The sequence below is a fragment of the Miniopterus schreibersii genome (genome assembly GCF_964146895.1).
Source record: "Miniopterus schreibersii genome assembly, chromosome: 15".
Lineage (NCBI taxonomy): Eukaryota > Metazoa > Chordata > Mammalia > Chiroptera > Miniopteridae > Miniopterus > Miniopterus schreibersii.
The window spans coordinates 35,681,985-35,696,998 of NC_138115.1; the positions used below are offsets into that span (position 1 = coordinate 35,681,985).

At 40.8% G+C, this 15,014-nt stretch overlaps 1 protein-coding gene across 1 annotated transcript in view; it reads left to right on the forward strand.

The window, feature by feature from the left end:
* KAT2B (lysine acetyltransferase 2B) overlaps positions 1-13,952 on the forward strand; it is a 73,340-nt gene extending 59,388 nt beyond the window's left edge. The window contains exons 13-18 of the mRNA XM_081160207.1: positions 2,086-2,229; positions 6,206-6,320; positions 7,835-7,871; positions 8,107-8,170; positions 8,269-8,353; positions 11,865-13,952. Of these exons, the coding sequence (XP_081016333.1) occupies positions 2,086-2,229; positions 6,206-6,320; positions 7,835-7,871; positions 8,107-8,170; positions 8,269-8,353; positions 11,865-12,058 (639 nt within the window). The 3' untranslated portion in view covers positions 12,059-13,952. The remainder of the gene's footprint in view (positions 1-2,085; positions 2,230-6,205; positions 6,321-7,834; positions 7,872-8,106; positions 8,171-8,268; positions 8,354-11,864) is intronic.
* Positions 13,953-15,014: the final 1,062 nt, after the last annotated feature.

A 15,014-nucleotide genomic window follows, 5' to 3' on the forward strand; every position in this document is an offset into this window, starting at 1 on the left:
AGCTTCAGCCTGGATTAGAGGCTATGACCAGCACATAGTAAGTACTAAATATTTGTTGAGTGAATGAATGTCATCTCTAAGTGAAGTATAGTATTGCATCCTACCGTCCTAAATTATAGTATCTCCAGGCTAAGGAGACATTCCCAGTGTGGGTGAGTCGAGTTCTGTGTGGGAGAAGTAGATTCAGTCTGTGGAAAGCCTCTCTTAGGAGCAGGGAGGAAATTCTCGTGTTTAGGAAAAGCTCCAGACAGTTCTGGTTCCACAGCGCACAGCAGGCTGGGAGATTGGCTGCTCCCAGTCCTTTCTTATCAGAAGTTTTCAGCTTGGCTTTTTAAGGATTATTATTTGGCTGCATATTTATTTTCACAGTGCTTTATAATTCTTCTACATTTTTCACTTAATCTGACTACAAAAGTAATATACGGTTATTGTAGAAATTTTGGAAAATGTAGTAAAGCACAAAGAAAAAAGGAAACGTTGCTTATAATTCTACCACCCAGAGAAATTTAATGTTAATTGTTAATGTTTTGATATATACCCTTCTAGGATTGTGTGTGTGTGTTTGTGAGTGTATGTGTATATAAATATAAAAATTGGTTCATACTGTAATTTACTTGCCTTTTTTACTTAATATATTCTGATTATTTTAAAATATGACTTTTGATAGTTCTCTGAAATGTTGTATAAATAGAAAATAATATATTAAACCAATTCCACATTTTGGGGACATTTAAGTATTTTTTTGTATGTAACTACGTGTGTGTGTGTGTGTGTGTGTGTGTGTGTGTGTGAATGTGTGTGTGTGTGTGTGTTGCTCTCATCTATGGTAATTTGCTTTGAATAGATGCCTGGAAGTAGAGTTGCTTCCAGACATATTGAAGGCTTTGTGATGCATTGCCAAATATTTAACAGTTTCTGTTCTGGTCAGCAGTATGTAAGGGGGCTCAGGAAATGAGTTGGTAATTGAAATGTATCTACCCCTTTCCTCGGTAACAGACTGTATACGTTTGCATTTAACATGATCATCGTGAGGTCTGACATGCTTTTCCTTGCTCATGGGCCCTTTGTATTAATTTTTCTTTTTTTTTGAATTGCCAATTCATTGTATTTTGCCTTTTTTTCTATTAAAATATATATATTTGTCCTTATATGAGTCGAAAGCTTTCCCTCTTCCAATGTCAGCTAATCAATCACCTGTATATATTTTTCTCACTTTTTGGGATGCGTTTGTGGTTTTTGTAATTAAACTTACCTGGCAGAACTCAGTGGGATTGTTTCCCTGAGGGCTTGAGACTGAGCTTTCCTAGGTTATAAGTACATTACAAAGCACGAAATCTCAGCCATGGTTCTGAAATGACTTGCCTGTGGTCCCCTTTGAAGGCGATGGCAGTAATTGCTTGGAAAATAAGTTTTTGCTGAAAGAGGAGGCAGGAAACTGCTGATGATAGTTCTGAACCCAAGTAATTTTCTGCAAAAAACTGAAATAGGCACTGTAAGGAAAATTGTGTTTATATTATAAATATGTGAATATGTACCCTGTGGCACTATGTTATTACAGCTTAAAGTATGTAAATGAATGTATTGCAAAGTGTTAATGTCACGAAACAACCACACATTGAGATGGTCTGGAAGTTTTTTGCCTGTGAAGTCCGGGTTTCATTTTCTCAACATCAGGGTTTTATTAGCTGTATTTTTTGACAAGCTTTTCTTTCAGACTTTAGATAATGTTCGTTATTGATTTGTTGAGACTCCTGGGGGCCCCCTTCCCCACATCGGGAGAATTTGTGCAATTTAATGCAAAAATAAACCATATTTTTACTTAATACTCATTTCTCTTAAAAAAAAGCTTGCTAATATTAGTTTTACTGGGATTATTTTTTTAGATGTTGTCTTGCTTCCTGTTTGCATACTTAATTTTTGATGGTTTTGAACTTCATGGAAGGGTTTCATGAAGGTATGGTGAGGGTTTCCCTGATGGTATGGTGAGAACTTGAAAGAAGCACATCTTGATGCCTAGCACATAAGTAGCACTCAGTGGATAGCTGACGCACAGCGTCCGTATGAATGAATTTATTTGCTTTGCAGGGTTTCTCCAAAGAAATTAAAATACCTAAGACCAAATATGTTGGCTACATCAAGGATTATGAAGGAGCCACTCTAATGGGATGTGAGCTAAATCCACAGATCCCATACACAGAATTTTCTGTCATCATTAAGAAGCAGAAAGAGGTAAGCACATGGCTGATTCATGTTCCTCTAGGGAGGCCAGTCTCAGCTGGGATGAGCTGCGCATCGCTGGGCTCTGTGTGGGTGGGTTACTGGGTAGCATCACGCCAGTTTGCTATGGTTTGTCTAGATTTCTTCTTTGAAGGTGCCCTTGATCTGTCTTCTCTCTAGGTCACCATTCCTGAGAGCGTCAACACTTGTTAAACTGGCATAAAAAAACCAAAACTTGTAAAATACGACGGGTCATCTTAGTTTCACCTTCAAGGTCTCTTACCTTCTGGTCTCAAGCATTCCCCCCAAACTAACCTCTTTATTTTCTTCTCTAAACCATTCTCCAAAGGCCATTACTGATGCTTTCGCCCTCTCGCTTGGGGCCTTCCTCCCTTAGCCGCCTCCCTCTCCAACACACGTGTAAACTGGAACCACTTCCACCTGTGGTCCAGGCCCTCCTGGAGCTTCTGTAGCGCTCATTAGATCCACCCATTGGAGCTGCAGTTATGCATCATCTCACACAGACATTTACTTTGGCGTGTATTAATCTCTCCTCTCACATTGCAAGTTCTGAAGGCTACGCTTCTGGGCATTAAGGGATTTGTTACCTAATATCGGGGTGAAGTCTTTTACGCATATCAACTGAGAGAGAAGCATTAAGTATGTAGCAGTTTTCACCTCTAAGACAGGAAAATAACACAAAAAGAGCATAATTTGGGAGTGCACAGAGGCCATTTAATAAAAGAATGAACTCTGTGTGTTAAGCCCAGGATCACCTCCTTGCTCCTCTGGTGCGTTGGAGGTAAAAAAACTGGGAGTTTGCAGCTGGGTCATTCTACACAAATCCACTTTACACTTCTGTTATTCAGTCTAGTGCTCTTTTCTCAAGACAAAACTTCTAGACATTTTTCTATCTTAAACCTATCTCTTTTTTCCTGGTTTCTATTAATGACCCTTAATCTCAGTTATTAATTACTCATTAGACATCACCAATGTAACAGACATAACTCACACAGTGTCTGGTGCATAGTAGGTGCTCAATAAACACTTTCCTTTTACTTAAAGTGGCTCAAATTTGTTTTTATGCTTCTTAGGGAAGTGAGCAAAAGGTGTGTTTTTTTTTAAGTTAGAAAATCAAAACAACCTTTGTTGTTTTTTGGTCAAAATGTCAGCCTAAGAGAGAATTCCAAATAGGGTACTTGGAGAGTTCATAAAAGCCCAGCAGGCTCCTCTCTCTGTCTCCCTCTGAAGAGCTGGCTTTCTTCATTGTCCTCTTTGGGGCTTAATGAGCAGGTCTGAATTCAGCAGCTCATTGTTCAACAGTAGAGGCTGCTGGCCAGCTAAAGCCACCGGGCGCTGTCAGCTGCTCGTCCCTCAGTCCTCCCAGCGGCCCAGTTCAGCCCCACAGTCTGAGCTGCGCCCAGGATTCCCCCGGCCGGGTCTGCATGTTCACCTAGTCCAGAGCTGTCGGCTCTTCCTCCACGAAGGGAAAGCCATACGCACAGAGCTGACAAAAGCAGTCACCTTTTTAGGAGATAAAGCTCCTTCCCCTGCCCTTTCTCTTCTCTCGGATCTTCTGTCCTTCCCCCCCACCTCCTGTCCCGCCAGCGTTCTCTAACACACACCGCTGAATAGATGATGCAGGCTTGGAGCGGTTAACCTAGTTCTTTTAAAAGAGATTGGAATCACCATAATAAAATATATGGGTCCACATAGCACCTTCTTCCACTGAAATGAAATGATTTTTGCAAGTGTGTTTATTTCAACTTTGAAATGCCCCCTGAGGAAGGTAGGGACTAATGGTGGTAGCAGACAAACTGTAACTGTACGGAGGACTTTCCTGGCCCCCAAAAGCATAAAGAGCAGAATAAATGGTGGTCGTGGTTAGTGGAGATGGAGAGAGAAGCCAAGTGCCGTCGGACAGGTGGGCCAGAGTGGAGAGCTGGAGGCTGCTTTGTGAGTGCTGACTCCCAGGGGACGGTGGGACCCACAGGGGCCTAGTGTCATCTGAGGAGCCTTCGTGGGAGATGTGTTTTGAACTGGGCAGCCTGGTGAGGAACCCAGCATGAAAGAGTACTCAGAGTCCACGCAGATTCATGGACATGAGAATGGCTAGGCCCACAGGTGGGTGGGTAATGAAAGCCACTACTTGAGAAAGTGTGAACAGGCTGTGGGCCGGCAGAATTGGCCGTGCGTGTGCGGGTGGGCATAGGCTGGGAGGGAGGGATAATTCTTCAACTTGAATCCACCTGTGAGACTACAGCAGACTGGGTTTGGAGGAGCCAAAGTCAGGGTGAAGGGAAAGGAAGGAGATTTTCCGTAAGAAGACATGCTAGACTTGGTAACATAGTAAAGATGGGGGACTCGCCCAGATTTTTTGTTTGGGAAGACTAAAACTGACAGCAAAGGAATGAGAGATGGATTTGAGGCAGCGAAGATGACGACAGTGTGGAAAGTGAAGACATTTTCTAGGTCTGTGAAGAGGCTGGAACAGAAGTAAGATGCCTTCTTTCTCCAGCGTGATCCTTGGGGGCACAGAGATTAGGAAGGCACCCACTCCTGCTGCCAGTCACTCAGCAGGAGCCCCCCACCTTCAAGGTGCTGCGTGAGGGCTGTGGAAGCCACCTCGGGGGGGGTCATCAGGTTGGAGAGTCCCTTGGTAAAGAGAAAAAGTTTTCAAATTATATCTGAGATTATATTTTCTAAAGGTATTCATTGAAGAAATTGCCATTGGGAGTCTTTTTCAAAAAGATTGGTACTTACAGGTAAATGAAGGGAGAGCATCTGTCTAGACCTGTGCTGTCCAGAGTGGCAGCCGCCAGCCACATGTGGCTCCTGAGTACTTGATAAGCGGCTTGTCCTATCAGTGTAAAATATACTCTGATTTTGAAGACCTAGCACGAATGAATGTAAAATACATATTTTTTTCTACTGATTATATGCTCCAATGATAATATTTTGGATATATTGGATTAAATAAAAATATATTATTAAAGTCAATTTTACCTGTTTTTACTTTTTAAAAAATGTGGCTACTGGAAAGTTTTAAACCATTCACATGAGTGGTTTGCATTATATTTCTGTTGGACAGCACTGAACCAAATTTACAGGAATATCCTTTTACCAGTCCCATTATTTTATGAAGTTCTTTGTTTAATGGTTAGGATTGTGAATTTATGCTGCAATATTTACCAATGATAAGTCTGAAGTCAAGCAGTAAAGAACTAGACCTTTTTGTTTTCTTTTGTGAATTCAGTTAATGACTTCTACTGTTTTATTTTTTCTTTTCCAAAATTCAGTTATAATATGGTTAATTTCAGGATAGCGATGTTCCGGGTGTTTTTTTCTTATTTTTTGTAATTAGTTTGGAACTAATCACCTTAATACCTTAGGAATTATTTTATAAAACAAACACCTCTCAAAATCGTCATATCATGGTTGTGATGCCTTAACAGACAACACTTTAGAGCTGCTATTTTCACACAGACAGCACAGATTGGGGCTCAAGCCTTGAAAAATTCAAATAGTAAGGTCATCCTCCCAGGCTTTGGGAACTTTCTGAGGCCTGTTCTGTCCCTTCAGCCCGAAGGGGAGATTCCTAGTCGTGGATGTGACGAGGCTCTGATGCTGGTCTGGGGAGCAGATCTTGGCGGCTTTCCTGGAGCTCTGGCAGAGCCTCCTTGGACAAGCAGGGCAAAGTAATTGGCTCTTATGCCAGTTAGAGGACAGTGGGCCCTCGGGCTCGTGTGCTCTCTCGCTCTGGCTTTTCCAGTGGCAGGGGACCAGTCCTCAAAGCCTGTTGTGTGAATGACACTAAGTGGGTGTGGTGTCATAGAGTGTTTTCATGATGTAAGTAGAGTTCACGCCTTTCACCCTGTTTGTTCCCTAAAGACTTGATTTTGTTGGGGGGACAGCTCCATAGGTTGGCCGGCTTGAGCTATAGCCACAGACTTCTGTCACTGATCATATTTCTTCCTGTGCTTTACAGATCATTAAAAAGCTGATAGAAAGAAAACAGGCCCAGATTCGAAAAGTCTACCCTGGACTTTCATGCTTTAAAGACGGAGTTCGACAGATTCCGATAGAAAGCATTCCTGGAATTAGTATGTATATAGATCTTCTTTTAAAAGCAAAATCTTTCAGTCATGCCATCAGATGGGTTTGAAACTGTTAGCAGAGTGCGGTACTTTGAAAAGCTGTTTGCCCTGCCCTTGTCCATCTGTGTTATTTCTAGTCTTTTAAAAAGGCAGCAGATGCTTTCCTTTGATATCTTTTCTCTACTTCCTATTGCAAACAAACCGGAGAGAGCTTAGATGACCCCTTGGCATAGCTATTAATATCCATCAGGAGCCTGCTATTCGTAGCACAGTGCTAGGCACTACCCACATGTGACCTTGAAAGTGGGGGAATTCTGCTTTTACAAATGGGTGAATTCAGTCTCAGGATGGTTAAGTCCTTTAACCTTACGTGCACATGGCCAGCACTGGCAGAATGAAAAGCAGCCCATTTCTTACCTCCTCTAAACATCCTGCTGTTCTCACCGTGTCTCACTGCTGTCCTGGCTGCAGTTGGCATAGATCTGTGCTTGGGCAAATTTGTTTTCTCTAACTTCTAATAAGGATGATTGGAAATCACGTAATTTGTTTCCAGTTCTCTGTTTTACAACAGTTTTCCTGAGGGTTCTTATCTGTATGTTAGCAGAGTTGTATTGAGTTAAAACATACAAGATAGCTCTTCTGGTAGATCAAAAGCTATCAAATATTCTCACTTTCATTTGGTTCAAGTCCAGGGTCTTCTGTTATAGTGAAGATTTAGAAAGCAAAGCAAAATCATACAAACTAAAATTCTCCAGAGAAAACCCATAAGACATTATTTGTTCACGATTTGTTTCATATGTTTCTTTACAAAATCGATGCTTATAGGACATCTTGCTTTCACGGCCAGACCCAGAAACTTTACTTCCCCATATTATCCCAATTAATTTTAATATAGCTACTATGTCCCTGAATGCCGGTTTGTGCCAGGCATTCTTCTATAGGATAACATCACTTAATTTTTAGAATTCTGTTTTATAGATTGAAAAACAGAGAGACAAAAGGTTAAATAACTTACCTAGGGTAAGTTAGCTTTTAGGAGAAAGCAAGAAATCAAATCCAGGTCTGCTGGACTCCAGCCTGTGTTTTCTTTCTGCGACACTAAACCATCTTGTGTTACAAGCAGGGTCTTCGCCAAATAAAATAAAGACCAGGACAGACTTTGTTCTAACCTAAAATAACAGCTTAACTCTTTCACACAGTGTTGGCAAAAAAAATGTGACTTTGAGTTTAAAAAATACAACCACAGGACTGGACATTTTTATTTTTTATGATTTTCTTTGAAGGGTTGGAGTTCCTTCTTTAAAAAACATTAACAGACAGAGCAGTGTTGTTAGTCTTGGAACTGTTTTGTACTGTTAGCTGAATTAGGAGGGAACTAACTGCAGTTCATTTCAGTCTCTTCCCAGGAATAGACTTATTGAGGCAGGCCTGTAATTTATTGCATTTTTGTTAAGTGTTTAACTGTTATGCTCTTGACCAAAAGCAGTTCTCATTCAGTGTTTAATTTTGTTGACATGTAGGAGAGACAGGCTGGAAACAGAGTGGAAAAGAGAAAAGGTAAGTGTGATGGGCGAGGGGTTTATTATTAGAAGTGCTTTCCCCCCTCCCAGCAAATTAGAGAAAGTGGGCAAACCTGTGGTAATCACCAGTACACTAGTTGGGTTTCAGTTTTCATAAAAATAATCAGGAATGAATCCAGTTTTAGGTTTTTGTAAAAATGAGCTAAGTAGGAATCAGCTGTCAAGAGGGTAAAAAACTGATTGTTTTTCCTTGCTGTTTCACTCTTTTGAAGTAAAGAGCCTAAAGACTCTGACCAGCTTTACAGCACCCTCAAGAGCATCCTCCAGCAGGTGAAGGTGGGTGTTTTCTTTGTATCTACCGCATGCAAATGTTTGGAAATGATTCCCCACCTGGAATTGCCATATTACGTACCTTACTTTTTTCTTTACCCAAGAGCCATCAGAGCGCTTGGCCCTTCATGGAACCTGTGAAGAGAACAGAAGCTCCGGGATATTATGAAGTGATAAGGTTCCCCATGGGTAATGCCATTGACGTTTTCTAAGTATGGGTTGAAGACTCTGGACGGCGGGGGTGTGGGGGACAGATGGTTACCTAGGTTCATTTGTGCTCTTCTGCGGTAGGGTAGGGCGTGTGTGAGGGGTGGTGGGGTTCCATGTGCCCGGGGAGGGCAGTGATGTGGGAGCAGAATGGCAGAGGAGGAGGGTGGCTGTGTCCCTGAGGGACGTTCCGCAGTGTCCGGGGCCCACACACCAACACGAGATGCAGAAGTCCAGGTGGGCCCCCGGACAGCACTGGAAAGCTGGCTGTTTGGATATAACCTCGCGTATATTCTGTCTGTTGGGTTGCAGATGGATAAACGTCAGGGTGTCCTCTTGATACGTGTTGAGTCTGTTTGAGACTTTTTGAAGACAGTGCAACAGAAGTCAGATGAAGCAGCTTGGTTGCTGTGCTTTCAGAGGGAGAAATCCCCGTCAGTGCCGTCCTTGGTTTTTCATGCTCTCAATGGATACTGTTAATGCCGCTCTTTATGCTTCTATCTCAGGCTTCGTCCCACATCCAAAACCAAACAAACAGAAAACACCATTAGGAATGTAGGCTTCAGGAATTTGCCGCTGTGCCTGCACCATGCTGAAGGGAATGCCTGGGTGAATCGAGAATCCCCAAGTTAAACCAATTTGGCATCGTGCACATGATAGACAACTCGCTGAAATGTTTCAGTCGGTTGTGTGGCCATTTGTTTTGGAGAGAGCCTGTGTCTTCTGTCCCTTTTCTATCTGTCATCTGTTCCTGGTACTAAGAACGAATTGAAAGGTGACAGGAAGAATTAAAGGGATCCAGGAGCTCCTTGATAACAGAGTTGATTGTAGGTGTTTTCTGTGGCATTCATTTTCACGTGATGCTTTATATAGGTGTGGCGGTGATTTCAGTAGCCCGTACCCCTTAAAGTGGACCTACCCCCATGTGCTTTCCTTTCCCTTTTTTCTCCCTCTGCCTTGCTTCTGTGCACTTCAGCGCATGCCGACCGAAGTGGGGTTGAGTGAGTCTAGAGTTCTGAATAGAAGGGCGATTTGGGAATTAATGTTTTCCACGATGTCAAAAAATTTGTTAAGACCCTTTATGTACATTTCAGAGCTTAACTGACCTTTGCGTCCTCATGTCCTGGGCCATCTCAGCTGCTTTTGTTAAACCCTCATGGGAGGTTGTGTGCCTGTGGAGAGAAGCGTTTTTGACCAGCCCCTCCCTGTGCGCTCTGAGGACCTGCACTGGTGGGCCTAGCGGGCTTGCCTCTCGCAGTCCGCTCACAGCCTACTTTCTGGAAGTTTTTTGCTTGGTCCTGTCTGAGAAGGTTGTGAGCCTCTCCAGTTGAATACCACTTGTTCGCATAGCCGAATGCTGGAGAGGGCAAAATTGACCACATTGAGTAAAACCCATGGTGGGCTAAGGTGTGTGCTGAGCAAAATATGTAATCTTGCCCCCTAATAAGGTGGTCATGTGTTTAAGGACAAGACCGACAAGTCAGTAATTTTACTTTTCCTCATTACCTTCTTGGCTCTTTCCAAAAGCATTTCTTTTTTCCCCCCTGTGCCCTAAAAAAAATCTTTTCTTCCATATGAACGAGCACTAACCTGTTTTATTTAGGGAACACTGTCAGAATCAGCTGCCCCAAGCATGTCTTCTTAGCACACGTGGGTTGCTAGGCAGGGTTTTCTGATTTATCCAGAATTCCCAAGTTGGTGGGATCCCCCTCAGAAAATAGAGTCATTGAATGGCGTTTCCATATTAGGCATCACTGATGTTTATTCACCTTCTTTTTAAACTTATGCTATTTGGTCAACGGAAAGAATCTAAAAAGGCTAGAGGAAGAAAGATGCTATTTGTTACTTTAGAATAAAGAGGAAATATGGAAATATGCAGAATTGGTTATAACTATTCAGAAAGGCCCAAACACTTCTGTGATTCTTGTTTTGTTTCTGTTATATTTTAGGCTCTCCCTGTCTCTCCTTACCCTCTCCTTTCCAAAAAATAGTTTGAAAAGCTTTTAGATAAACTTTTTTTTGGTTAATTTTCATTGCCTTCTCTTGTTCATTTTGTTAAACATCTCCTCTAAAACATTGTGTCTGGCAGCATATCTTAAGTGGTAGGTGTTTAGGTGGAAGGACGGTAAACATGTAATTTTACCTACAGAGGCACAATTTAATTGCACTTTCTTTGTTAAATAAGAGGAATCTTTATCTGCTCAGCCACACTAGGGTGAGACATTTAGTGGGGTATTTGCTGTGCCTTTGTGTGTCTTAACACTTTTTTCCTCACTTCCCAAACTATTTCAGTTAGAGTAGAAAGAAAATTGGAAGTTGAACTCAGATGTGATGACGTAACTCTAACCCAGACAGGCTTTAGTGAAAAAAAAAAAAAAAGCAAAAGCAGGTATTTCCCATTTTTTCTTTGTGGAAGATTTAGGATTTTGGTGCAGATTTATTTCTCCCAGTTTGGGGATATTGCATGTAAATTTATCTATCTTATTAAGTGATAATCCCAGTGTATTTGGTTATATGTTTCTTTCCCTCTGGAAAATTTGATAATATAGTGGGAATTGGGGTTATGGATATTCAGAAGCATTTCTTTAGTGATTTTGACTTAGTTTTCCATGCACAGTTCATGTAATTTTTAATTATAGAACCAGGCTTAGCGACAACTAGGGACCTACAAGTAGGCAGTTAATAAGTTAATGTTAATAAGTAGAAGATGTTAGCATCTTCTAATCTGCATGGAATTCTTTAAATCAGTCCTGAGACTGAGGATTAAAGAAGCCCCATTGTATTCTTATAAATTTAGATGAAGCACTGTGTTCATTTGTAAAAATAATACAACTTAAAGCAAGTAGATATACTGGGAAAATAGTCTTTTTACAGTAGTCTTGCAAAGCTTATTTGCTTTAGAAAATACATTATTAAGTTTTTCAGTCTTATGTCATTGATAGAGCATGAAACTAAATTCATTTGAACCATTTTACCTGCAAATTCATTGGTGTATTTGCAGATGTATTTATGATCAGTTTCTCTACTTTAGTCCCGGCCTGCAACACTAGAACAACTGTGACTTTAGTGAAACTAAGTTTGATCGCTCTAAGTAATGACATGATTCAGTATACGTGCTCCACCTGTTCTGCTCCGTGTAGATAGAGCCTTTTCTGTATAAATCTGAATGAATAGCTAACAGTACTCAGTTCAACATACTTATCGCTGCTAATCTACTTAGCTTCTTGTGCTGAATAAGGGATTGGGCCAGATGACTAATAATGGTCCCTTCAGTGTTAAAATGCTGTGATTTTCTACAAGAAACCTTCACCAAAGAAGGAACAAAAGATTTAAGAACCATTTTCCCTGATCATACGAACTTCTCTTAAACAAAAGCATCGGGATAGTAAAAATGTAATCAAACTGATGATATAAATTTCTTTTTCAGTCTCACTTTTGTCAGCTGGTATTCAAAAGGAGTCAAAGATTGCTAACATATTTTTTTCCTGTGCAGATCTGAAAACCATGAGTGAGCGCCTCAAGAATAGGTACTACGTGTCCAAGAAATTGTTCATGGCTGACTTGCAGCGAGTCTTTACCAACTGCAAAGAGTACAACCCCCCTGAGAGTGAATACTATAAATGTGCCAATATCCTGGAGAAGTTCTTCTTCAGTAAAATTAAGGAAGCGGGATTAATTGACAAGTGATGGTCCCCCCCTCTGCTCCTTAGAAACTCATCAAGCAGTGTGCCTAAAGCAAGGTGGTTTAGTTTTACAAGGAATTGGACATAGTGTGTTGGAGATGCTTGTAAATGTAATAATTAGCACTTTTGAAAAACAAAAACAACCTCTTAGCTTTTCGGATATGTATTTAAATGGAAGTCATAGAACGTTTTTATTTTATGAAATAGATTTTAATCTATTTACTACTATTAATGTAAATTTCTATGGCATGTTCATTAGCTGAATAGCCAAGAGTAGATGATCAGGGGTTTCCTCAAAACCTGTATCTGAGGAAATTGCACATAGTACCAAGATGGGGGGGAAACCAGAAAATTCCAGACCGTGAATGTGTCCATTTTTTCCTAATGGAATGTGAGAGTTTATTTTTATTTTTTTTCTGAAGGATTTTAAGGAAGGGATATGTGATAAAAGGCCCGTAAAAGGTGAACTATGTGATGTTGGAAGTCTCACTGTAGACTTCATATATATATATTTTAAAAACACTCATCTAGATGAGGTGCTTTGAGCAGTTCTGAAAAATGCAGTTCCGAAAAAGCAACTGCTTTGATGCCTAAGGAAGAAATTCCAAATAATGCAAACTTTTTTATAAGCATCTGGGTTTTTGATAATTCTGTCTACCTACAAGAAAAAAACAACAAAACTTGCGAGTACATAACCACTATTTTAATAATTATTTTCTCTACACAAATGTATACTATTATATTTGACTTTGCTTATGCAGGCCATAAGTTCCAAAAGGCCATTTCCTGGGCCACAAAGGCATGCATTTGAAAACACTTGAAATTGAATCAACATGCTTTAATAGGAAGAGAGGTATAATCTATGTATGTGTCAAAGATGGTGGGTTCTAGTTCTGATAACTAAGGGTTTTTTCCTTTTCTGTGATACACGACGCCCCACTGATAATGTATATATGGACATTTTTCCTTTTGCATCTTCAGATTGTGTATATTCATTGCCTAAGATGAATTAAATTACCACCAAGGTTTGCTGTCAGTATTTTAACATCTACACTGGTTTATAGACCCAGGGTAATATCCCACTAAAATCCACCAAACAACCTTATTAACCTGTCTCGGAATTCCAGCCTCGTGCTTGGATTTAGTTCCTGATCAACACTACAGAGATAAGTGGGACATCTGCCATCCCAGCTCTGGGAGAACCAACTAATGCAAAACAATTGAAGGCCACCTTGATGGCCTCGACACTAATTTTTGTGACACAAATTTATAAACTGATTTTTGTAAAGAAGTAGGTTTTAAAAATGTATTTAACTTGATGTTTTCTATCTGCATAAATGAATTAAGATGATCATTTAGTAGTCAATAAAAACAATTGCCAGAGATAATCTGCGTCAGGGGGGAAAACTTGCAAATGGCTATTAAGTTGGATGTATTGTTTTGAATAGATAAGAGATTTTCAGAATGCTCACAATGAAAAATGCCTCAGCTTTTTTAAGTACAAGAAACCACCTTGAGTGGCATCTAGATTTCTAATGAAGAATTGAAGATACAGTTTGGATTAAGTATCTTGCTTGGACTGGTTTTACACAGTGCTTTGTACTGGATCTGCCGAAGCATCTGTCCAGCTTGGTATCCTGTGAAAGTTTGTTATTTTCTGGGTAGACATTCTTATAGAGTATTGTCTTTAAAATCAGATGGTCTCTTCTATATTGAAAGCATTTTTATGTTTTCTAATTTAAAAATTAATATTTTCTTATAGATATTGTGCAATAAAGCTGAAGTAGGACGTGTGGTTTTTGCAAATGCTTTAACAGCTGATAAAATTTTACATTTGTAAAATTAATATATTGTACTGGTACAAAATAGTTTTAAATTATATTTTAAAAAGCTCTCAAATTGTGGTGTGTTTTCTTCTTCTAACAGATTGATTTTAACAGGGAACATGTACGATCTGGTTGGTGACCATGGATTGTATCCTCAGTTCTTAGTTCTTAAGCATTTTGTTGAAGATGTTTAGAATTGTTGCATTTCTGGGAAGTTTCATAAAAATCTCCAGCCCATTAGTGACCAATTTTCAAGAGGAGGGACACTTACTGGACCTGTGTCTCTCGAGTTGTCCACTGCATTTGCTCACTGTCACTCGTTAAACAAGGAAAATTTAGAAATTTAACACCTCCCTCGTTTTTCTACTTTGCATTAGTGAAGTAGATGAATGAGCAGAGAGAGAAATACAGCAGATTTTTAGGTTTCTCCCATATGTGCTTCAGTGTTACTCAAAATGCTGACTGTAGGAAATAACACTGTATCCTGTTGGGGTACGAGAGGACCCACCAAAAGCATCCTCCTTTCCTTCTGAATTCTGAACTGAGAAGTCAAGAGCATAAAGCATATATAATTGCCAAAATGTCTTTATTAATAATAAAATGGATATTGGGGAATAGGGCTTACATCTCTGTGGAAAATGGGCTTTCTGATAGTGAACCCTAGAATGTAAGGGGTATTCAGGATGCTTGCAGTGAAAAATGCCTCAGCTTCCCAAAGTGTAAGAAACCACCTCGACTGGCATGTAGGTGATGATACAGTTTGGATTAAGTGTCTCGGGCTAGCTCTAAGCAGCGCTCTGCTGGCTGCCGAAGCATCTGTCCAGCTTGGCGTCTGGTGAAGGTTGACTTTCTGGGTGGACGTTCCTGTTAGAGCATCGCCGGCAGCTCTGCCCCTCTGCCAGCTTCGCCCTCCGCGGGCACGGCCTTGAGCGTTAGGCCCGGTGCGAGGCCAAGAGCAATGGTGCTGAATGAAGGCAGGACAGTCCCGGAGAGGAACAGAGCGACCTGCCCAGTTCCTCCCCCGGCTCCTCCGGCAGGGAGCCCGTCCCCAAGGAGCACTGAGCACGGCAGAGGGAGCCGGCGGGCGATGCCGTCCCACGGAGCGGGGACGTCTGCGGTGGAGGTAAGCTCCCC